The sequence below is a fragment of the Strix uralensis genome, chromosome 11, assembly GCF_047716275.1.
Source record: "Strix uralensis isolate ZFMK-TIS-50842 chromosome 11, bStrUra1, whole genome shotgun sequence".
Lineage (NCBI taxonomy): Eukaryota > Metazoa > Chordata > Aves > Strigiformes > Strigidae > Strix > Strix uralensis.
Window position 1 is genome coordinate 6067721 of NC_133982.1, and position 24986 is coordinate 6092706.

A 24986-nucleotide genomic window follows, 5' to 3' on the forward strand; every position below is an offset into this window, starting at 1 on the left:
CCTGGCACACTCAAGTCAAACCTTGCAAAGATTTCCCAGTACTGCGTCCTTCCTCACTGGACAGCTACAGGCAAAACCAGTTCAATGCAGGCTTTGGGATTTTTTCAGCACATTCACGGAGTATACGTGCTCTAAATGCCTACAGTACAGAGGAATCCAGCTACTTCTAATGGGATGCATTTGCATAGAGGAAGAATTCCTCCTTTAAGATGGGTAATAAGCAAACGATATTTACTGATGAACAGCTAGATGCCTACCAGGTAAGATATTTTAGTCTGCATTAGGGGAAGGCAAGGTGTAATTCTCATATGCTTGTGGGTTGCGTTTTTCTGTTGTTGTTTTGGGGAGTGTTTTTTCTAAATGTAAATGAAAACTTAATTTGTAGCCTGCATGCGTATATTCTACTTTTCCTTCCAACAACTGTAATAGTATTCTAAGGCTGGGTTGCTGAATATACTCAATTCCCTTCTCTGTATACAGGGAAATGAGTCAAATCCTCAATGTCTAGACTGGGAAGTAAGATAAAGACCATGAGTAGCTTGACAGTGGGAGTTTTTAGTAGAATCTTTCTAATGGGTGTTTCGTAGAGAAGAAAGTGTAGCAATAATGTCTTTTTCTCTCCTTGATGCCTTTGCTGACAGTAGAGGGGGGAAAAAAAGTCTTGTCTAATTTCACTTCTCCTCAGGGTGTCCTAGAAATATGTTTAATGTAATCTAGAATAGGTATCCTTATGCTTGCATCCACTCCTGGGTGGCAGTTTCTTACCTTAACAGAAGTAGCATGCATTTTTATGTCCAGGGATATCTTATTGATACTTGTTTATTTACCTCACATTGTATCAATTAAATTTTTAATAGGGTAAAAAAATAATAATTCCCAGTTTTCAGTCATGTTTCAGTACACTGCAAATCTTACTGAAACGGATTTCAGGAAGCTATCTGAACAGTGGGCATCCTTGAACAAGTTTCTGAAAATACAGTGAGGCCATATATCGAATAGAAAGGTGCTGAAGAAGGAGGCAGCTGACTACTTAGGAGATGCAGACAGGGCTGGCTGCATTGCTCTGTTCTCTTACACGAAGCGATAAATGTAGAATTAACAGTGCAGGAAATCAAGATTTAGTTTATCTTGTGATAACCAAAGGACAAATCCAGTGCACACAAAAGTAAATAACTTTCTTTTTACCTTCAGGATCTCTGACTCAAACCCTTGAAGTGGAAACTGTGGTTTTAAAATACTAATTTTCTTTGGAGTTACTGCTAACATGGACTTTTCATGGGTGTAGATATTTAGCCACTGAGAGTCAGGCTACGGATATATGCTAAAAATGCTTTAAAATGTTATCCTATGCTGAAAATAAGGCATAAATTAAAAGCCTAGCCCTTTTCTTGTCATTGTAGGAAATGTGAAAATGGAGCTTTTTTAATTTCCACTTTGTCACACATCTCACCCTTGCCAGCAGTCTGTCACTGTAATATATTAGTCTAAGTTAGTGGTCTTAGATTTAGTAGTCTAAGATCCAAAAAGATTTTTTTACATCCCTGCTGGATAGACAAGAGCGAAATCAAAGATCTGTAAAACACCAGTGTCTGTCTTCCTACTAACAATAAAAATGAACACAGAACAGATCCCAACTGCAGTGAAACAAAACAAAATCCAAATGTAATTAATGTTATCTTCTTGACATAAACTGGCAAATGCAAGAGCTGAAATGTCATCCCTAATTCACTACTCTTCATGTAGAAATTGCCTTTCTCTAATGGCTTTTGCAGCCCCTGCCTTTCATAATGCTGGGTAATTGATCTCAAAGCCTGGCAGTAGTTAGGCCCAGTGGATTGAGTCAGCCTATGGGATTTCTCTGTTACAGGCAGACTTGTAGTTCATTAGTATAGTGCTAGATAATTTTTTACTAGTAATAGCACTTGTTATATATGGTAAATACAATAAAATAACAATTTTCAGGGTAAAGCCCATACTTTGATGGTGATTTGCCTCTGATCCCTTAGTTACTGCATACCTCTTGGATCTTTTAAACATAGAAATCCTGGGCTTACTGCTGTAGCCATCCACACAGAGAGAGAGCGCTTGCCTCTCCCCTGCATTCTGGAGGAGTATGCAAGTGCTGTAACACAAACAGAGCTGTGTGACTTGGAGTTTGCCATCTTATCTGCCTTTTTCTCCTTTGTGAAATTCCTTCAGAACAGAAAAAGGGAGAATGGGGTAATGGTTCCATAATTTTTAAAATGCAGGTTTTCTGTTTCTTGAATCAGCAGTTGGGTTGCCAGGTCCTCTGAACACTGGACCAAAGTAAAACACTGTGTACCAGGGTCCACTTCGTAACAGTCTGTTGTGCAAATCTGGACCTCAGTGTACAGCCAGGCATCTACACATAAATTGCTTTTAAAATGGATCATTGATTAGTTTGTTGGTTTTTTTTTTTTTCAAATGAGAACTAGACACCTTCTTGTGAATTTGTGTGTCTGTGAGTTGGTACTGTACTCCTTACAGTAATACCCTGGGTTATAGCATCCATAGTATGAGTATGGCTGAAGTGAAAGAGTTAATTTAATCCTTTTTGTAAAATAGGTCGTTGTTGTTTTTTTTTTTTAACTTTGCGCAGTTCCTAGTAGAAAACTGTTCTAAACCTCACTTCATGGTTTGACTTATAATTTCTTAATTTGAATATATTTCTGGCCATTGTATTACCTAGCTGTAACTTCCACCATTTTTGTCTTTAACATTAATTGCTCTGAGCTTATAGCACCTAACTAATACTTTAGTAGTGAAATTTTCATAACTTTTTTAATGGATTATGTTTTAAGTACTTGTTCCGTAGGAGATACTATGAGATGAAAAAGTGAGACATTCAAAGTATGGTAAAACCATATGTAAGGGGCTTTGGTTTTCAGGAACACAGATTAAGCTGCAGAAGAATCACCTGCTTGAAGAGCTAGCATATATAAATCTCAGATTGTTAATATGATACTAATGAAATAAAATAGCCTTATTTGATTTGTCTAAAACTTTCTGAAATGACCATATATCAACTTTTTTTGCATATAAACTTACATTGGAGAGTCACTTTTTAGCAGGACCTCTACATTTAAATTAAATAACTGTAAATCTGGTCACCCACAAGATTATCGCAGAGTTTTTAATAGACAAGTGTTTTGAATACTCTTGATTAAGACTGGTGAAGACAGTTGAAACTGTTTGTTAAAGAGATATGTAATAGGACTTGATAATATTAGACCCGTCAGCTTTTTTTATTGGAAATAGGTAGAGGCAAATTAAATAAAGACTGGAAAGCTGCAAATCTCCTAACACCTTGTCATATTACCTGTTATTAAAATTATCACTGTTACTAAGGTAGTGTTTTAGTTGGCAGCTCTTTACATTTTCATAAGCTTAGTGAAGTGTTTTGAAATGAGGTTTTTGCAAACATTGGTTTCTTCATTGAGATTCACCTCATTTAAAAAGTTAGCCTTGTAAGAAAATGAATTGTACTGGTGTCATGGTTTTTTTTACATAACATGCAAAATCTAACCAAGGTCTGGCTAGGGAAAAGGTAAGTATTAATTAGCAAGAAAGATGTATTTCTTTGCAATCAAAGAACATTTTAAAATTAAGCTTTTAAAAGTTGTTTACAGATTTTGGAGGTCAAGTCTCATAATGAGAAAGGAAAATTAACAGGAATTTTAGGGTTCTTTGAGTGATGCTGTATAAAGATGGTCAAAGCATTAGAAAATGCAGGTATACAATAAAGCAACATGAGAGCCATACATTGGCCTCAGTGCACTGCATTTCTCACTGAGAAGCGATTATATTGAGTAGGAAATGCATAAAACTGTGCTTGGGGTATAGACAAACCATTCCCCTGTTTAATCAGTCTTACTATCTTTTCAGGGGTTACTTGAGTAAGTGGTCTGAATTTGATACAAATTTGGTTCTAATCTTTTTCCTGATAGAACCTAGAGAATATAGGGCACAAATATTTTATAGCAGGTATTACTGGTTTTATTGCAAGGCATTGCTTTTTGTATTTGTTTGTTAATGGAATTATTTACATTATTTCATGCAACCTCAACACAAACTGATATTTATCCTGGCTGTCTTCTAGGCAATATTGCAATAAAAGATAGGAATATGAAATAATGACTTGCTTCTTTTACACAAGAATTTGTGTATCACAGCTTTTTTCCTTTTAAGATTCTAGTCAGTGGGATTCAACTACATTTCATGGGAATTATGCAAAAACACATGAAACAAGTTACGTTATGATCTGTCAAAAAATACCATTTATAAAGTGAAACTTGGTCATCAAGCTATCTTTTGATTTTAAAAGCTGTGCTTGACTTCATCAGGATCTTTGATGAAAATGAACCCTTTGCAAGAATACAAAAAGTGTATTGATCACAGGTTCTCCAGGATCTTCTGTAAAAAGTACTTTTCAGTTTGATAAAGTATTGCTGTTAATGTGCAAATTTAGGTAACATAATAGTGGAACAAGGTTTTTTGTGAAATTATCCTTTAGTCAGATTCTGGTTTCATGGTGCCATTTGGTGCATGTGTAGATTGAGGGAAATTACATTTTTTTGACAGTTTGCTTCTTCCTCAGTCCTTGCTTATGTCTAACTGTTTTTACTCTTATGTTGCAGTATAAATACATGAACTGGTTCTTATAGCTGCCGATTTTTCCTCTTGAAACTCAGTGTTTTATCTGTCTGTAGTTCTAAAATCTATATGATTACAAATAAATATAGGCTGGATGTTAAAATCTCCCTTGACATTCTGATGCAACCAGCATTTTTTAAGATGTAAGTTTAACCAATACTATTTAGTATTTAACCAATACTATTATTAATGCAGACACTAACTCTGACAGGAATTTTTTAGTGTTTAAATCTGGATTCACTAAAGTTCTTGGACGGGTATGCAACTTAATGACTGGTGCTAGTCTCATTGACTTCCAGTAACTATATATTTACAGCGATGAAAATACATAAATATCTTGCTCACTCAGTCTTGTACAACTCTATATCAGTCTTAGTTGTGTGGTAACTGGAATAAAAGTATTGAATTTGTAAAATGTTACCAGAATAGAGTTAATAATAGATCTTTTATGAACGTCCATTTGCTTCTATCCAGCACATTTTAACTTAGGTTTTTGATTACTTCATAGGATGATGTTTTTGTGGTGTTTTTGTCACAGTGTTCTTATACTGTGTACTTTTGGCACAGCACAAAACTTCATTTGTGATTTCAAAAATGAACCCTCAGAAATAATTTGTTTGAGATACTGACATTTAAAATGCTGCAGCATTCAGTACTTCTCATGTAAAAGCTTCTCAGTAAAATAGCTATATAGATCTAATCTGTCTTGCCTTGAGGATATTGTCAAAATTCCTGTTATTGGTTTACTTTATTGGCTTGCTGGCTTTTGTTTGAGACTGTTTTTCTAATTTGGTATGATTTTGTATTGCTAAGACTGTTTTATATTCTTATTTATAAAACTTTCTAATGAAGCTGTTGCATGATCAGAATAAACCTGCCCTTATGATACTGTACATATAAAAGGCAGAAATATATATTGTTTTAGAGGAGAAATATGCATTTAATGTGTTTAAGAAATGTTATTTCACAGTAGCTTTGCATACTTGAACATTGCTATTCTTTCATTCTATTGTTCCTTTCTCCAGTTTTTCTTCTTTTCTGTACAGCAGTGTTTTGCTTATCAATGTGAAATTAGTTTCTTTCGAAAACTGTGCTTTATGTGCAACGATACTTGTTTCCAAAAGTGGTAAGTGATAATCTTTCATTCAGTGAACTCTGCTGCCATTCATAAACTGCGTGCTGTGCTCTGGTATTGGCAATATATCCAAAAGGACAAGTTACATATGGTCTGATTCTAGAGCCATACCTCATAGTATACTGTGTATGTACACTTTATGTAAAGTATCAGCATTCTCAGCACAGTTATCTCTATTCCTGTTTTTTGTTCAAATCACTAGACCTAAACATAAAGCAGAACCAATCGAGGAGTTTGCAGTGAAGTCTTACTGACTAGTGGAAAAGGGAGTGGACCACCATATTTCAGTCTGTTCCTGTTTTGTCCTAAACCTGCATTCACCTGACATAGGAAATCAAAGAATAAAACTCTTAACAGCCTGTATGTTCTGCTCTTTTGTAAAGTAAATTTTAAAGCAGAGATCATTAACCCTACTTTACAAGCAATATTGAGTGACTTGCAGAAAGTCACACTATCAGCCAAGAGCAAAGCCACGCATAGAACCTAAATACACTAGCTATCTGACTCTTCTCTGCAAAGTATTTTAAGAACCAGTTAAGCCACCTAAATGCCAAATTTGAGAACCAAGTCCCATTATACAAGCTAATAATCTCATTGAAATCAGTGGGAAATTTTCTGTTTGCTTTATTTTATTCACTTTGCTAGACATAATGAAGTTAAGTGGATAACTGCAGATTTAAGTGGAACCTTGTCTCCAAAAAAGCAGCTGTGATGCATTGTCAGACTTCTAATTAACTTGATTATTAAGGGCTGAAGGACAGACCGAGTGGGATAGTTGATCTTAGAAAAGGAGCAGGTATTTTCTCAGGGGCTGGAGTAGGTGACCTTTCAAGGCAAAGCCTCTATTCTAAATAACCTAAAACCCACAAAGGCCCTCCTGTTGGCAGAAGTTTTTCAGGCCATTGTATAGCATTAGAAATAAAAGCAACGATTTTCAGGATAAATTCGTGCCAGAAATCTTGAATTGATAAGAATTCTGAAACATGGTAACATTTATTTGTTCAGTATTTACTTTGTACTTTTTTAGCAGGACTCCCATTGGCTCTAATGTCCAGACAGAATAGACAGATTGCTTTTTAAGTTCATAATAAACACAAATACAGTCCACATAATAGAAATGTGTTCCATGATATCTGTGTCTTGAAGGAAGATGAATGTCATCATATGCATAAATGACAAATGCTTTCCAGGACCCACTTCACCTTTCCTTATGAGGGAGTTAATTTAACATGTCAGTTTACTATTTATTGTTCATCATTGTGTATTTTCTGTATGAGTGAAGTAGCCAGAAGAAAATTGGATGATTCATCTCCGTGTTTCTTTGGCCAAAAGTCTTTAATTAAATTGGAATTAAATTGCTGGAGTTCCAGCAACTATAAAATGTAATTATGTTATTTAGACCCTTGTTCCATCGTGACTTTAATCCAACTTAGGGTTGTGCTTTCAAAAATTGAAGGGCAGTCCGGCACCTCTTTCCTGCCATCAATAGATACTTGTTTAAGCTTCATCTCTTGTACCAGCGCTACCAATGCTATATTCTAAACTACTAAAAGGAGATGATCCAACCTGGAAATGAATCCAGTTTTGCTAGGTTAGTTTCCAGACACATTAGTTCCTTCCTTTAGAATTCTCTGATGCAGTTATACTACTTGTTGGTGTCAAGTCCACATAAAGGAAGAGGCAGAAATAGAACCTGGGAGAAACAAGAGCGATGGCTGGACTTCCCTTTCAGAGATGGTTTGGAGCCCTGGCTTTTACATTTGCCATCTGAGACCAGACAGGCTTCTTAATGGTAAAGCATTTCTTAAGTGGTGTGTATGATATTGCTGTGGATCAAAAGTATAGGCCAGGTCACAAGTAATTTGTGGTCCTCTGTCCGTGAGTAGCTTTAAGGTCTCTGCAAATGGTCTGTGAAACCACTGTAAATTTTTTTTGACACCCCTCGTCCCTGACACACAATTCCATGTAATTGGCAGGCATAATTGGAATACTGCAGTGAGTAACAATAGTCAGGCAGATACTTGCAACTACTTTTGTATAAAGGTTTTCAATATCAGTGGTTTAGATTATATTAGTAAAAATTTTGTTAGGTTAAAAAAAAAAGGCAGACAGTAGTGTATGTTGTCAAATTCGTGAGGTGACTCAGATTTAAAAAAAAAAATTATGTGGACCTTCAGCAAAAAAGTTTTATGATCTGACCTCTTAATATATCTTCCAGTGGTATTTTTGCATGTTTTCTGGAAGGTAAATGATAACTTTTCTTTTTCATCTTTATCTCCATTTGCGTATCAATTCCCTGTCAGCTTTCTAGTTAAGTAACAGTCTGCTGTTTTCTCCAGCCTGTATAATTATGGGATGATTGCTGCTGAGGGCATTACAATTATTTGTGAGATTGCACCTGCCTTTCATTAGTAAATGAAGCATCCTTAAGTGACAGTTTGACCGTAAATGTTGAATGTGCTGGAATTAATGAAGGCTTAACCAGCTGGCTCCTATTTCACTTTGTGCAGTTCCAGACAATGTGACATCAGTGTCAGCAGCTCACAAGGTGCTTCCTATTGTGCCTTGTAACGCTATTCTGCTACACTACACTAAAGAGCTGCTACAGGAAGAGCTGCTTCTCCTGCCACTTCATATGGAGGAGAGCAAGCAAACTCAATAATTGATACCGTGCGGGACTGATAGCATACCTGGATACCTGAGACAAGCTGTTTGACTGCTTCAGCTAGCTGTGATCATTTGCTCTTCCCCTCCTTGGAAGAAGCAAGCATTTAGCCAGAATGATTCTCAGTTGAGGAAAGAAATACTTTTTCACTAGTTGGCTGAAGAGCAGGACTGGGGGAGTCATACTAGTTGTATGTACTCGAGTATGACTTACCAAGTCTGATGTTGCTATCATGTCACTAGTTGATTTTAAAATATGATATATTTCAAATATGTTTACATTAAAGGAGAAAAACTACTAGGAGCTGAATTCTTAGGCAAACGCCTTGTCCCATCACATGGGCCTGTGAGAGAGGTGGATAATCGGGAAGTATTTTGTGGTTTGGTTGTTGTTCCCTATATATACACCCTCATCAGCCACTGTCTCTAAGACAAGAAGATGCATATTCTCTGAACTTATGATCTGAACAATGTTGTAAACTGATCATCCAATATTTCATTGCCACCAGTGTTCCTAGTTTTGGATGCAGAACAGAATTTACCCTAAATATATATTAGATAAGATAGTGGGGATTGGGGGATATTTCTGTTAATGGGATGGGACTGATTATTATAGTTCCTCACAGCACCTGAGAATATAACTTGTTTTGTGATTGATGTAAAAATACATAGAATGCAAACTATTTCACTGCTCATTTTATGGTTCCTTTGTGAAGTGTGTGAATTCTTCTAGCAAAATGCAGATGTTCATAAAGAGTGAATTAAACTGTTGTAAATGCAGTCCCACCACAGAGCCATTCAGAATGCAAGCAAATGCTTGTAAGCTCTTCTTCCCTATTCAGCAAGCTCTACTTTGCATTCTAGTAAGTTATTTCAAGTTCTGCAGTACTACAGGGAAAGCTGAATATTTTGCCTTCTGTTTGGAGCAGGAGCTGTCCTTTTATCCATGTTCCTAACATATGGGAGTTTGCAGCCTTCACCAAAGTGTCCACAGTGCAAAGTAATTGTTAGCAAAATGAGTTAATAACTAGTAAGTACATGACTTTTATTATTGAATCAGTTATCTCTAATAGAGGAATACTCCGAGTTTTCTTCATCTATTTGTTACTTTATAGCTTTTTAGATCCATTTATTGAATGTTTTTGGCCTATACCTCACTTTTTTGATTTGTTTCTGTTCTAGTCATTCCACAGTAGAGAAATATTTCAGCAAGCTGGGTTTTTTTCTCCTGAAGTTTCACATTAACAATATTTTTTTCACTGATAGTCCTGACCTTAGGATATTTCAGTTATTTGATAAAAGCAGATGGTACATAAATGGGATCTTTAATGTTTTTCTGCCAGATCTGAGTTTCCTTCCAAAAGGTTGGAAATAATTCTTTGCAGTCGTTTTCAATATTTCTGTAGTACAGTAACACGTTTTGTTTTTTAACAGGATTGCACATTCTTCACTCGGAAAGAAATCCTTCGGTAAGTAAATTGTATTAAATTTTTCCTCCATGATTCATATGGAAGGGACTAAATCTTTTTTCTGACTTTTGAGGAAACCAAATAAAGCCAGTTATTTTGCATGAATGAGTGAGTGTAGGATTGGACTCAAGATATAGTATGTAAATGTGTATAAGTAAACAGATGATGATTAGCTTAATGTCAGTGTCATAGACTTTTCTAGGGATAAGCCATTGAACAGTTGCCAGTGACTTTTTATGAAAGTAATTTGCTGCTTTTCTGCTTAGTTACACCAATGAGGGCACATCCTTCAGTTGGTACAGGTTTTGATATGGGCTAAAGTGTGGGGAAAACTGGTGGAACTTAAACATTCTCAGCGCTCTGCAGTTTTTGTACAAACTTTCTCAACAGAAAGTCACAAAGTTTGGGATCACTGTTTGCAATAGAAGGGACTTGCTTTTTTTGGTAGTGATGGATTGAGCCAAACTGAAGTAATTTCTGCCTATGTATATGTTGACTTCTTGCCCTGGATCCTGCCTTGGATTCTTATCTTCTAACCATTCAGATTAAGGATCTGTAAAAGTATGACATAGATCCTGTCCTGTCAATACACCTGTTGTTTTTCCTGAGGATTTTTGCCCCATTAGGGAGTGAGAATAAATCCATGGTATGTATTTAGACCTAGGAGCTCATAAGGCTTCAGGATTCTCATATTTGAATAGCTTCTCAGACATAAGAAGCCTTTGTTTTCATAAACATTGGGAACTGCTTTGGGATGAAAAATAGACATGGTCCCTGAGAGAAATGTTCTTTGCCTTTGCTCTGTTGCTGTAAACCTCAGTAAGACTGATGTTCAGTGACTCAAGGCAAAAGCTAATGGCATGGCTTTGAGTGGGGTGCTCTGTTTTTTGCTGGAGAAATAGAGGAGGTATTTCAGCTAATTTCTTGCATACCTTGTTCTCATTACTCACAAAGTAATGAGATGCACTCACTCCTCAGCCATGCACAACATCTCTGAGACCACTGTGCAGTAAGAACATTGCAATGTCACCACCTAAACCGGGATTTAATTTGGTCCAGGTCCCTCTTATATAATTGTTATGATTTAAAATTTAGTCACATTGTTGGAGTACATTTTCATGATACATGATGGTGTGACTTAATGAGTCAGAATATGTGAGCAGTGAGTGGGTGATAACTGGCCCAAAGATAAGCTAAGCTTAATGCATGCTGGCTCCAACAGAGATACTGGTGTCATCAAAGCCGAGTCAAGACTTCACAAAAGTGAATTACCATAGTATGGATGTGACTTCTTAAGCAAAGCGTTCCTCAGCTGCGACCCTCTAGGAATGATGCGTAATCGTTAGCTATAAAGAGGTGTCATTCTGTGTTTGTGGTACCCTACAAAAAGTTACACAGCTTAAATAAAAATGAGCAGTCATTGTATGTTCTGTCAGGGCTGCAATGACAACATTGTAGTTCTGCTTGAGAACACTGACTTTGGCAATAACAGAATTTGTCATTACAGTTCGTTCAGAAAAGCAGCTGAGAGTCCAAAATTGATTTGGTGATATTTCTGTACTGTCATTAGTTTCAGCAGATGGATACTGAATAAAATATGAGCCTGTGTAGCCACCAAATCTCAGATACATATATAGCCAGAAGAAAAAATCCTTAATGCTTGAGTGTAATTTCCTCTATAAAGCAGACCTTTAGCCACCTTCTAAGTCTTTTAAAAATCAGCAAATATTGTTCTTCTGTTTCACAGGGCTACCTAGATATACGACTTCTGAAATAAATTTGTTTTCATTGGATAAGCTGAAAAAATTGCTTTATATTTCTAAAATCCCCTTTAAACTCAAGATTGTTAAAAGCTTTATAAACAGTGAATTACTTATATTTGTATTGTGTTCCTATGAGGGAGATAATTATGAATTAAGGATTTTATAACTTGCATAAGATTCTCTCAGTCGTTTAGATCACCTGATCTAATTGGAGAATTTGGACCCTTCCAGGGAAAGTGATTTGTAGACTGTGATATGGTGTCATCTTGATCTTAAGAGTAATTTCTCCTTTGGGAGAATCTCTAAGGAAATATTGGAATTAGCCTGAAAGAATAATTGATTTCCACTGAAGAAGATAAGTGACTGATTTTTGTACTTGTACACCTAAAATACATGTAGACAAGAATTTATGCACAAATAGGAAGCCTAAAACATGTGCAGTACAGGCCCAGTTTAAAGAATATGACATAAAATGTGACCAATGTTATAGCAAGACCATAACACTGGTGGGGTTCAATGGATTCAGAACTGTAAAATGCTGATGAAAGAAAGGAAATAAGGAATCAAACATCTCCACAGAAGTTGTAATTAGGAAACTGCTGAATCTGAATAGGCAAACTTTTTTTTTTTTTTCAATCTGGAAAACATTTCCAAACTGTAAATTTGAACCCTCATGTGCAACAGAGAAAATACAGAAAGTGTACTGCGAAAAATACACTGCAGATAAAGAAAAGATATTCTAAAGTAGTGAAATTAGAAAAATGTCATTGTTATGGTAGGCAAACAGGAACGTACAGTATTACAAAATCTGGCTATGAAATGAAGAGTCAGCAAGTTCTGTTCTCTTTTTCTGGGTTGCAGTGGATAAAAAAATACTTGTAGAGAATGAGTCTGCAGTGTGCAGCTTTGACAAGCAGATAAAAACTGGCTGAAATGAGATATTTCTGTACAGAATTGTCATAAAACTTCCACATGCTTTCTTCAGTTTTTCTTGACACGTGAGACTGAGATAAAACTTACGTTGAAGTTTGCTCTCAGGGCACTGAAGACAATGTTTCAGAACATTCTAAAAATCATGATAAGTGATCTGAATTTGCAAATACTTTTTATATCAGTATTCTGGGGTTGATTTTTCATGTATGCCAAAGCCAAAACCTGAGGCTGTATTGCAGACAAGACCTTTGGTAATAGTAAAAACAGGTCACAATTGATCTCAGTAGGTAAGAGCACTCCATGATCCTGCAGGATCCTTATCCTGTTGGCAGTATAAAGGAATATCTGAGTAGAAATGGTTCTTTATTTCCTCTTTGATTTAGGCAGGTTGCACAGTACTACAAATTCCACAGGGCTGGACAGAACACTACATGTATCTCTTTCAAAACTGTGTAATTTGAAACTACATTTGCAGACAGATAACATGTAATCTTTTTTTCCCTTGCATCGCAAGTGTGACATAGAGTAGAGGAGCTCACTGTAATTCATAGGAAGGAATGAAACAAAGAATTTGACTCAACAGCAAAGTTTTTACTGTTAAGCAGATATTCTTTATTAGCAGCGCTGGGTTTGCCCTGGGGATTCTCCACCATAAGGGCTCCCCTGAATTAGCAAGGGACATCAGTTTACATACACACAACCGTGCATATTCATTAGATTTCCTGGAAAGGGGTGTCTTATGATAATGAGTTCCCAGAATGCATTTACATAGTCTGACCATGTGTGGTAAAAATAGAGTGAGCGTCTTTGGTGGTTGAGGGAAGAAGTAAGTAGTCTTCTTCACAGCGTTTGCTAGTTGACTTTCTTTCCAGAGCATGCGCTGTGAAATAAAATTCAGGTGTCTTCTTCCTAAATCAGCTAAATCATCCTCCCTACTACAGGGTCTCTGTGTCCTTTTGTTCGAGTCCCCCTTATCTTAGTTTGCACATTCTAGGAGTTGTCCAAGTGTCCATTGAAGGTCTTGAGTCTTAATTATCAGTGATTTACGTAGGAAGCCTAACAAGTGTCTTAATGTTACCTAAACAGACAAAGAGGCCTAGGGAAACAGTCAGGGAGTCTTGGGAAACAAACGAAGCAAAACACAAGCAAAGCTTTCATGCATCACAGTTTAGTCTTAATCAATGATTGTCAGAAATTAATTTGTTTGAGCCCTTTCAGGAAGCAGCACTGAATTGTGGAAAAGGTTCTCCTGCTATTCAAGAACAAGTGGATGCTTTTCTATTTAAGAAACTTTGATATGGGGACTGCGGGTGGAACAGGGACTGGGGAATTGGAAGCTCGTCTTTACTTTCTTACTCTGTCACTAATCTATGTAAGGAACTGAGCACCTTTGAGAAATTGCCGTTGTAATTTGTCTGTTATCTGCACCTAATATTTTTGTGCCTTTTAAGTGTGAGGATATTATTTCCTTTGTCTTGTCTGTTTAGCTTGCAAGCTCTGCCTGTTAAGGATAATTTGAACTATTTTTACATGCAGTGTGCTAAAAGTGATCTTAGTTGTAGATTTTACATTTTACTGTAGTGAAAAAGCTGTTCTGAATATTTTCTGAGGCTTACGGTATCTCTGAGAGGTGTTATTGTCATCTGGTAGACCTGGTCATTTAAAAAGAACAATTAAAAAACAGTGAAGTGTTGAATGTGGCCAATAGTGTTTTAAGTTAAAACAACCTTGATAGATTTTTAGTAAGTGCTGTTTCTAGAAGAAAACATAGAAGTGTAAATAAAGAGTTTTGTCTTGGTTTGTTTTTCTCTCTTCAGTAACACAAAAGGGCATAAATGATGTCAATGATAATGCCCAAAATTGCAATAATTTATTCTGAAACAGAATTGTAGCTTCTTCCAATAAGAAACGTGTAATGGACCTCAACTTGAGTACTGTGAAAGCCTAATAATATATTTTGTATTTTGTAACTGAAGTTGTAAGGAAACAATCTATTTCCTGAGAAGAGAACAAAGCATGCACTTAGACTCAATTACATTATTTATGTTAGGCTAAAGAAAACTTTTCTGCTTATGGGCTGTGTATGGGAGATAAGGGAGCCATTGCCTGCATGACTTTGCACCCTATCTGAATCAGAAAGAGCAAACCCAAAAATACTTACAAGAAACAGTGCAACATTAGAATATGATTGTGAAAAATAGATATTCTTGGGGTAAGAGATTAGGTTAATGGATGATGAAAAATAGATGCTTTGTTTGAAAAGTACACTATAAAAAGCTGAATATTAATGTTTGATTGTAAAATGCTTAGAAGAATAAAATCATGGGAGTAGTTCTGTAGAGGCCTAAAACCATGGGAGAAGGAATAGTTACTTGGAATCATTGTATTTCCACTTCTGCCTTATCCTCACAGTGTGATGTTTCTGCTTATTCTTCTGAACCTCTGTGTATAATCAGTTTATGATATGGCAGATAGTAATACGATCAATAGCATTTATTTATTGTATTTAAACTACTGAATACGGATTGCTGTCTAAGGAATAGAGTAGAATCAAGAGGTATTTCTGCATGTCTGAGGTGAAGTTCTACTGAGTGGGAATAAAATGGGTTATGACTCCCTCATTAATTAGCACTTACTGATTTAGCATGTCCCCACCTCAGCTAAGAGGGAAGTAAGTACAGTTGTGCATTTCTTTATGCACTGCAGAGTGCTCTCAGGTGTGATAGGAAGGAAGTGCAGGTCCAGTTCTGTTTAGGCTGAACTGAATTTCTTGGGCAGCTGCAAAGTTCAGTGAGACAATCCAGCAAGGAGTAACCTTACAAAATAAAAAAGTGAATAGTGTTTTGGCTGAAGTCAGCCACCTTGGCTGGCTCACCATCCATTTGCATGAGTGTTGGCAAAGACACAAGGGAAGTGGCGCAGTTGTGTAGGAGGGGATGAAGGGATGAATATGGCAGCTCCAAATTAGATTGATTTAAACTGATGTAAACCAGCGTGAGACTGCAATTAGGTGAAATGGGCTAAGTGTTTTTATCTGTCCCTACAGGAAAAGTAGCCCATCAAAAAGCCCAAACAACAACAAATCTTATTTTCTGATGGTTTAATGAGCTGAATCAGCTCTCTGAGGGACCAGATGAGTGCTAAAGCTGGCACAAGAGCCAGAGCGAACAAATGCAACTGAAAATGAGGAAAGGAGAGGAGAGCAAGACTTAGCATTTCAGTACCACTAAGATGTTAGGTTGTCTTAGACTAACTTTAATGTGTAAAGCTTTGGTACCAGCACCAACTTAAGTCAACATAAACGCAGGCTGCAGTCAAAGGAGTTGAGGACACATTCTCTTGATTGATAATCTGAGTGTGGATAATTTGCAAATTATCAGGGAATAATAGAATTTATTAATTTAAAGTGCATAAGAAATAAACACAGAATAATCAAAATGGATCCAGGAAAAAATACAGTTAGACTGCAGCAGAGGCAGGCATGTCTGGTGAAAGGGAGAAATAGAAACCGGAAATCATTATCAGTGTTTGATAGCTATTTATCACCAGAAAACCTAAATACACTCTTAAGTCTTTATTAAAGATGGTTAATTTTGAGAAGTGCTTAACACAACTAAGAGGATTCACTCGTGGGCCCAGGGCAAGAACATGTTAAAGAATGTTGGGTAGTATAGACATATTTATGTTATCACTGACTCAAAATATTATCTAAAATACTTACAGGATAGCTGACAAATTTTTGTTACTGATTTCATTGGTAGGCATGTGGTAGGGCTTTGAAAACACACCCCACTTTTCTTAAGGAGAATGTGGAAATCAGAGCAATGTGTATAACTTCAGGACACAACTTTGGTGTGTGGAAGGATGCCAGAACACATTGGTAGATAATTAGTTCATAAGTGCCTAGAACATAATAGGTACTCAGAGACAGCCACTGTGGATTTGTTAAAAGCAAATCTCTTCGAGTGGCTGCTTTTGTGGATAAGAGGAAAGAAACAGATGCAACATAATTTTATTTTGTAAAGCCTTTTATATATTCCTGTATGTGCTAGTCCTTTTCTACCTGTGTAAGTGCTCTAACCTCTTGGCTAAGGTACTATTGAACATACTTAAAAAATTTGTAAAAATGGTAAGAAACATTGAGGTGAAGAGGGTTGCAGAGACTATGAAGATCAAGATTAGCTTTTTCAACAGTGCTCAATATATTAGAGAAATTACTAGATCCAAAATGAGCAACAGGCAATTCACACAGTCAACTACTAAGAGCTGAGAAAAATTGCAAGCACAGGAGGCAATGTAACAAAAAATTTGGGGTGGGGGTTAGTTTATCTAAGCAAAGTGAGCATAATTTTAACAAACAAATGAAATCCTCTGATGCTCTTGCAAAAAAGGGAAGTGTAATTCTAGAATGCATTAACCTCAGCGTTGTATATAAAATGGGAAAAATCCATTCCAGTCAGCATTGTTGGGTCCTCAGTAGGAATAAACTGTTCCGTTTTGGGCATCACCATTCAAAAAAGATTTGTTGTACTGGAAAACATCCAGTAGAAAGAAACAAGAATAAGAGAAAAAAATGCTATATGAAGAAAGGCTGGAAAACCATGTTATTCATAGCAATGAATCTGTTATATAACATGCCTCTCTTGTAATTGTAAACAGGAACAAATGGTTGAGTTGTCTCTCACAAGGCAGCATTTCTCTTACTCAGTTTTATAAATCTGATTTTCTAGCAGACAAGCTTTTACTCCAGCAGTAATGCTTATCTGCTAGCCAGCCCATCTGTTTCTATTTCTCCCTGTAGATTAGTACAATTTGGCAAATACCCAAGCATTCAAACACAGGTGTTCTTGGCTGTCTGTCTGAGCCAAAAAGCACAAAATCTGTAAATTAAAGTTATATAGCTTGAGACTGACTTACACTAGCTAGACAACTGCTGGGGGAAGATGGCACTAAATTACCAAACTGGGCACTATCTGGACAGTCAACAACCCTTTGAACCTTTTTGTAGAAGAAAATTAGTGACTCTGTTGCATTCTCTTCTCTGCCTGTTTCTTAGCATGTTTTTGACGGTTGAAAGGTGAGGTGCAGAGGAGCACTTCTAGCCAATCCAGCTATATGCTGGATTTTAAATCTGAAAGCTGCCCGAGAGTTAAATTGGGGAGGTAAGCAGTGGTTTCCTCCAAGTGTCTGGACAGCCTTCCTTATAAGGGAGCAAATGCAGCAGACTGCTTCAGATGCATCTCCCTCCCTATGGAGCAAGTTGCTATGCAGATGGAGGGAGCAGTTAGAACACAGCTCCTGTTTTTCTAACACATCCCATCTTTAAAAAACTTTGAGGTTTGTATGCAGAAAGGGGAAATTCACATATTGTCAGCTCTGGGGAAAAAAGTGTCTGCCAAGAGAATGAAGTTTGGGGGAACTCTATACCTTTGGGAATCTTCCTGAATTTTGCGCCAGATATTACGTACGGGAAGAACATATATCCTGAAGCTGCTATTGATCATCTTGTTAATTATGTTTTTATTCTTGTTGTTAACGTTTCTGCATCGTCTATGAATGAAAAAAAAAAAAAAAGGCTTCTAAACAATTCCTGCATCTCCTGTACCATAAAACTTCCCTTTATTATATTTTAGTCAGGTTGCACCTGTTTTGCTAGGCTCAGGTGGGGACAAAACCATTCTCAGTGTTGATCTGTATGGAATCTGCAGTACTGGTGTACTGTGTCCAGTTCTGGGTTCCCTGGTACAGGAGAGAGATGGAGCTACTGGAGAGAGTCTGACAAAGGGCCACTGAGATGGTTAAGGCACTGGAGAATCTCTTGTGTGAGGAAAGGCAGAGAGAGCAGAGATCTGGAGGGTGCAAAGAAGATGGAGCCCAGTGACAGGGGGCGGTGGGTACAAACTGAAACACAGGAGGTTCTATCTGAACATAAGAAGCTTTGGTTTGGTTTGGTTTGGTTTTCTTCTCCTGTGAGGGTGACGGAGCATTGAAACAGGCTGCCCAGAGAGGTTGTGGAGTTTCCATCCTTGAAGATATTCAGAAGCCATCTGGACATAGTCCTAGGCAACCATCTCTTAGGTGCCCCTGCTTGGCAGGGGGTTTGAACCAGATGATCTCTGGAGGTTCCTTGAAACCTCAGTCATTCTGTGATTCCTTGAATCATCAGCAGAAAAGAGGCCTGTGAGCAGGTTTTTCAGTGTTACTTCAAGAAAGGAAAAATACTGTAAACTGCTTTTATCTATACTTAGTATGAATTGTGTAGTTCTGTAAATAGCAGTGTTACATGTATTGAAAGGCAAAGCCTTCCTAAGTATAACTAGTTCTTTTAGAATAGATTTACTATTATAAATTACCTGCCAAAACCATTTCTCATGCAGAATTTTTTTTTTCATTTTAGTGCACATGGTTTAGGAGGTTATTTAGTATCGTCTTGAATTAATTTGTGCTGCTTCATTTTGCATTGCAGAGATGAAAGAACACATGAGATGTTAACTAAAAGCTGGCTGAAGGCTCATCTATCCACCTTTTCTCTTCCTGCTTGTGTTTCTCACTATTCTTTGTTCTTTATCCTTTTGTCAAAGTGTGGCAATTGGGTTGTGGTTCCAGTTTCTATCTGGCATTCCTGGCTGGCACCTTCAGATGTGGCACCGAGTTTCCTATCATTTTGGTTTCAGCTTCATATGGTAGACCCCTTTCTCTAATAGACAGTTCTAAACTCTGGCAATCATTGGAGGCAATAATTCACTGAGGAATTGACGCAGCACCGAGATTTATGCCTTAGTTACCATGTGCAACATTTAAATATTGTTGGAAAAGCAGTTTGTGAATAAATGCCATAAATCTGAGACCCTGAAAGTACTTTCCTTATCAGTTGCAGGCAGCCTGGAAGGCCCCTCCTTCCTCAGTTTCTCAGCCCCAGATTAAAGAACCTCCTTCTCTTTGAGCTGTGTGAGACAGACTTACGGATATAGGTCTGTCTGGACCTGTTCGCCAGCTCTCTGATCACACATTTATCCATCTGCAATAACAGGCAACGAGAGAGTACATGCACCTCAACAATTTGCATCGGCAGTGGGCTACAGCCTCTGCAGCATGAGCTGTAAAGCAGTTCCCATCCGTGTCTTTGCATCAGCACGATGCATTCTTTCCTGCAGTCTGTGCGATCCCATCTTTTGAACGCTGCTTTTTTTGCTTCCAGCTGTCTTATGTCTCTAGGAGCTCAGAAGGGCTGATTGCTCCAATCTGTCCGTTTCCAGGGCTATGGATAGACTTGTCAGTGCTCCTGCTGCTCTCTGGAGTGGTGAATTCTTCTCTCCATGTTACAAGAAGTCCTTCTCCAGCTGTTCTGTTTAAAGATGCCAAGAGCCTATAGCTTTCATTGTAGTGAATAACTGAAAGTGCAGCTGAACAGCAACAGAGTGCTTCTCTGGACCTGCTGCTGACAGTTTATTCCATTCTGTACAGTCAGTCTCTGGTCAGGTCATGCTGTTACAGTATACTTCACACCTGCTAGTAGCCATGGTTAATGGTTATGCTAGTAGCTATAGCTACCGCACATATGGAGAACAATAAATTCATAAAGAAGAGGCTTTGATCTCCAAACCTTGGAAAAACATAGAACGTCCTGACCACAAAGAGAACATGTGGGATTGTGTTGAGGATAAGTTATTTGACAACCTGGCAAAGTGACTATTCACTTAACTTGGCAATGAAACTTAACTTTTCAGTGTCCTGAAAGTGAACTACCTTCATTATAATACTAAAAAACATGCTCACAGGTCAAAAAGACCCCTGCCCAGGTTAAGACCCTTCCCCTGAGTGTGTGTAGTAGTAGAAGCTTTATATAAGCTGTATTGTAATTGTATGTTAATCACTAACCAATCAGTATCTAATAGGCGTGTTATGGAAAAGTACTAACCTCTGATTTTTGTGTATAAAAGGAGCACAAAAACCTGCTGTTGGTGTGCTTGATTTGTGGGGAAGTCCACGGAGCACCCAGGCCTGAATAAATACAACATCTCTCCTGAGCGTGTTAAGATTGGTTTATGGCATGCTGGGCACGCATCTGCTTTTCGGATAACAATGCCACGACTCCTATGAACTCCTTGTGGGACTGTCCATCAGCACTCACTGTTTTGCTTCATAGTTCCAGTTAAGCCATTTTGCTCTTTATTTTCTGTGAATATGCAAAGCAATCTAGAATTTACTGTTTGGGATGGTTCTTGATTGTAATGTTGAATGCATTCCTGTTATTTATTAATAAATAGGATATTTATTGCTGAATAAAAATGTTTTTTCCTTTACAACATAAATCAAGTGACAGGCACTATGAAGACAGGACCAGAGTTGGAGATGTTTATTAGGTTCTAAAGGCCACTTTAAAGCCTCTACTTATTTCTAATCAGTGAGCCATTACAAGCTTTTGTCTTTTGTTTTCAGCACTCCTTTAGTGCCGAGTTCTATTACAAAGGCAGCCCAGCCAGCTATAATGTGTTGCCATGACATGTAATGGTGGTGATTTATGTATATCGAGCCAAGGAAGAGCTGTTCTGTGTTTTAACAATACACACCGGGGACCTTGGGTACAATCCGACTTTCTCTCAAAGCTCAATAGCAAATTAAAACAATCGCTGCCAGGTGTAAGCTTGGAAATCTCTTTTTTCAGCTCTACACAGGTATAACTGGAGGCTCTGTTATGTGTTTGGAGACATCCCAGCCAAGCTGTGTCCAGCAGATAGCCACAAAGTGTCACCCTTGCTGACCTCAGAATGCTCCACCCTTGAGAAATGGGGACAGACTCTAACCTACCTTTTTTACCATGTAAAATACGCACAAATGGTAGAATGAAAGCTGGTATAAACAAAAAGTAGGCTGTGGAGGCAATACTGTGTTGTGGGTTGTTTTTTTTTTTTTTTCTTAACACAGCTTTTTTGGTTTTCACTGGTTGATGGGCAGCTGAGTTGATTTAAAAACTTCTGCTGGCTCCAGGGGTAAGTCTTGTCTGCCCTTACTTAATTGATTAATTCAATAGAAAAAGTATACCCTCGTTTACTTGCATAGGCAGTACTGCTGGTGCAACTGCATCAGTTACCTCAAGGAGCTGACTGAAAACTTTTGTAAAACACATCAGTTCCCTGAACCTCACTGCAGTGTTTCTTAAGCATTAGTGTTTATGCAGGGGAGGTGAGTGGGTAGGTGGGCGGGCTTGAAATTTCTGCAAGGGCAGATCAGCAGTTTGGGTTTGGACTGGATTAAGGTGATACAGAATCACAGCCTGAATCCTTGGATATAGTACGTTAAGGTTAAACATATATCAAAATCTGTGGCAACAGGGCATCATCAGTAAATTAAATTTGCCATTAAATTTGTCACTACATTCCCTCCCACTCTTATCTGTGTGAGGGAAGACGCTAGTAAACACTGCCGGCTTCATGTCTCCTTCTTCAGTGCAGAGTAAATAAGGTATCCTGGCAAAAACGTAGCACATCCAGGAATGGGAAGATGCTTCTTCATGCATCCAGAAGAATTTCTTTGAAGCAAATATCACTGCAGGATCTGTAGTCATTACTGGAAAGGCAGTGAGACTGGTTGCAGGTCCTGGGCTTCTGAATATACATAATGGTCTGTATATGGTAATGGCAGCCTTTCCAAATCTGTATGTGTTCAGACAGTGCTGCAAAGCCTTTAGACAACACCACAAAACCAAAAACATTGCTCCCCTTGTTATCCAAAAAGGAGATTCGTGCCCGGCATGCCATAAACCAATCTTGACATGCTCAGGAGAGATGTTGTATTTATTCAGGCCTGGGTGCTTGGTGAACTTTTCCACAAATCAAGCACACCAACAGTGGTTTTCATGCTCCTTTTATACACAAAAATCAGAGGTTAGTACTTTTCCATAACACGCCTATTAGATACTGATTGGTTAGTGATTAACATACAATTATAATACGGGTTACCTAATGCTTCTACTACTACACATGCTCAGCGAAAGAGTCTTAACCTGGGCAGGGGTCTTTTTGACCTGTGAGTGTGTTTTTTAGTATTATAATGAAGGTAGTTCACTTTCAGGACACTGAAAAGTTAAGTTTCATTGCCAAGTTAAGTGAATAGTCACTTTGCCAGGTTGTCAAATAACTTATCCTCAACACAATCCCACATGTTCTCTTTGTGGTCCAGGACGTTCTACGTATTTCCAAGGTTTGGAGATCAAAGCCTCTTCTTTATGAATTTGTTCTTGCTAATCAAGGTCGTACTGACCACGCTTCAAAGTCTCACTTGACCAAACTTCAAAACCTCATAATTGTCCCCATATGTGTGGTAACTATAGCTAGTAACACAATTACTAACCATGGCTACTAGCAAATGGGAGGCACACTATGTCACCCTGACAAGACGTAAATGTTTCTGTGACAAGGGGAGACGGCTAAAGCAGCTTTTGGTTATTTTCAAGTATTACTCTTGTTGAGGGGCATGCTGAGTAAAAAGAGAAAAAGCCTTTCCTCTCTAGGTCACAGCTGCTCCTGATGTTTTCAAGTCTCCTGAAGTGCCTTCTGTTTCTATAAGAGCAGGAGAAATATTAGATCCCTCACCAGAAAGGTTTGTTTATTTTCTATTTACAGTTAGTAATTAATGGTATTGAGAGATGTGTCAGAACAGTCAATAATCTGTGCAGTGGCAGTGAGTGCAGCATTTGGGAGAAGGTTACTGAGTCTGCCTCACAGTACTGGTCATAGTACTTGGTCCAAGTATGGCAGTGGTATGACAAATTGATGGAGTGATGTATTGCATCAGGCAGGAGCATTATGGGTGTAAATAATCCTTATGTCTACTGATCTTTACATTGTGTTATAGAATAATTGATCAGAAATGCATTCATTTTCCTTGCCAAGAAGTAAGTACTTGCCCAGTGTAATGTAGATTACTTAAGTAAACAGAAGCGTTGCTGAAACTTGTGGAAAAGGGACCGTGTTTTGCTGATATGTGGCTTTCTCAGAGTCTGGTAAGAAGCTGAGGCAGCTCTGTTATTTTTTTAAACCTGTCTTCTACAAAATCTGGTAATTTGAGAGACTGGCAGTCCAGTTTGTCATAAAACAATGCATGGTGTCCCTGAAGAACTTTCCAGCATAAAGAGCTTTTAGTGGGAAAAGGTGTTACTATTTTTCAATGTTGTTCAGTTGGTTGGGGATTTTGTTTGTTTGTTTTATTATACAGGATAATGGAGCTTGTGCAACATACTGTATGTTGGTTGTGGAACCTAAACTAGAGAAATCTTACGGCCTTTTTCATTGTGATATTAGCTAATCATGCCATATAAGGCTATCACAAATAGAGTTGCAGGATCCTTGTAGATAAAAGCATGTGAAAGACTATTTTATTGTTGCAATTTAGTTTGCAGGAGTTGGATCACAGCCACTTCCTACAGACTCATTTGGATGCTTTAGTGTGAAATCCACTCAGGTGGAAAGCTCTTATACTTACAGATCTTTGAGAGATTTGATGAATTAATGGAAGAGTTAGTGGGAGGAGAACAGGATATCAGACCTGCCCTCAAATCTGCTGTTAATTACTTGCACATTTCTGTGTCCGTCATCTGCCTTCCTGCTAATTCTAGCAGAGTCCTGCTGAGCCTGTGACATTGTGCCAGAAGGCTGTCTAGTTACTAGTCCCTGGCAACTCCTTTCTGCTCATTTTCAGAGATAAAAAATTTAAGTTTAAATGGATGGACTGGGAACATACCGTCTTAACAGGTTTCTGTAAAAATAAATATTGTCTGCATTGTGGATATTTCTGGAAAAAGCACAGGTGGAGAAACCACATGTATTAACATGTATAGGCAGGGGGATATATGTTACAGTAAAGATGTTTGGCATGGGGAGTTGGTTTTTTTGGTTGTTTTTCCCCATCTCCTGTCCCTGGGCATGCATTTCACTTTCTGCTTCTAAACACTGAGTTCTGTCAGCAGCTGTGGTGTTCCAGTGCAATGCTTCTGGCTGTAAGAAAGGAAAAGAGGAATTAGTTCCATTGTAATCTGTGGCAGGAAACTCAAGGAATGTGTTTTTATTCTGTGTCCTTTGGCAATGTTTTTAGCTAAAACCTAATCCCTTCTGAGGGATACTTTCTGAAATGAGTGTATTTACATTGTATGGAGGTGAAAATGTGCTAGGGTAGTATAAATTTTCTTGAAGGAGTTGCAAAAACTCTGTCTGAAGTAGTAGGAAAAGCACAACGAGAGAGAATGCATCAGTCTGGGTAATGGTACTTACTGTGATGCCATCAGGTGGATGCACTATAGGTGCCTTGTCCACAGTGAAACAGGAGTGCTGTTGTTGGCCTGACACTAGAAGA

General features: G+C 37.8%; 1 protein-coding gene across 1 annotated transcript in view; it reads left to right on the forward strand.

Moving 5' to 3' along the window:
• CIB2 (calcium and integrin binding family member 2) overlaps window positions 1-24986 on the forward strand; it is a 50677-nt gene that overhangs the window by 2465 nt on the left and 23226 nt on the right. The window contains 1 exon segment of the mRNA XM_074880587.1: window positions 9908-9942. Coding sequence (XP_074736688.1) covers window positions 9908-9942 — 35 coding nt within the window.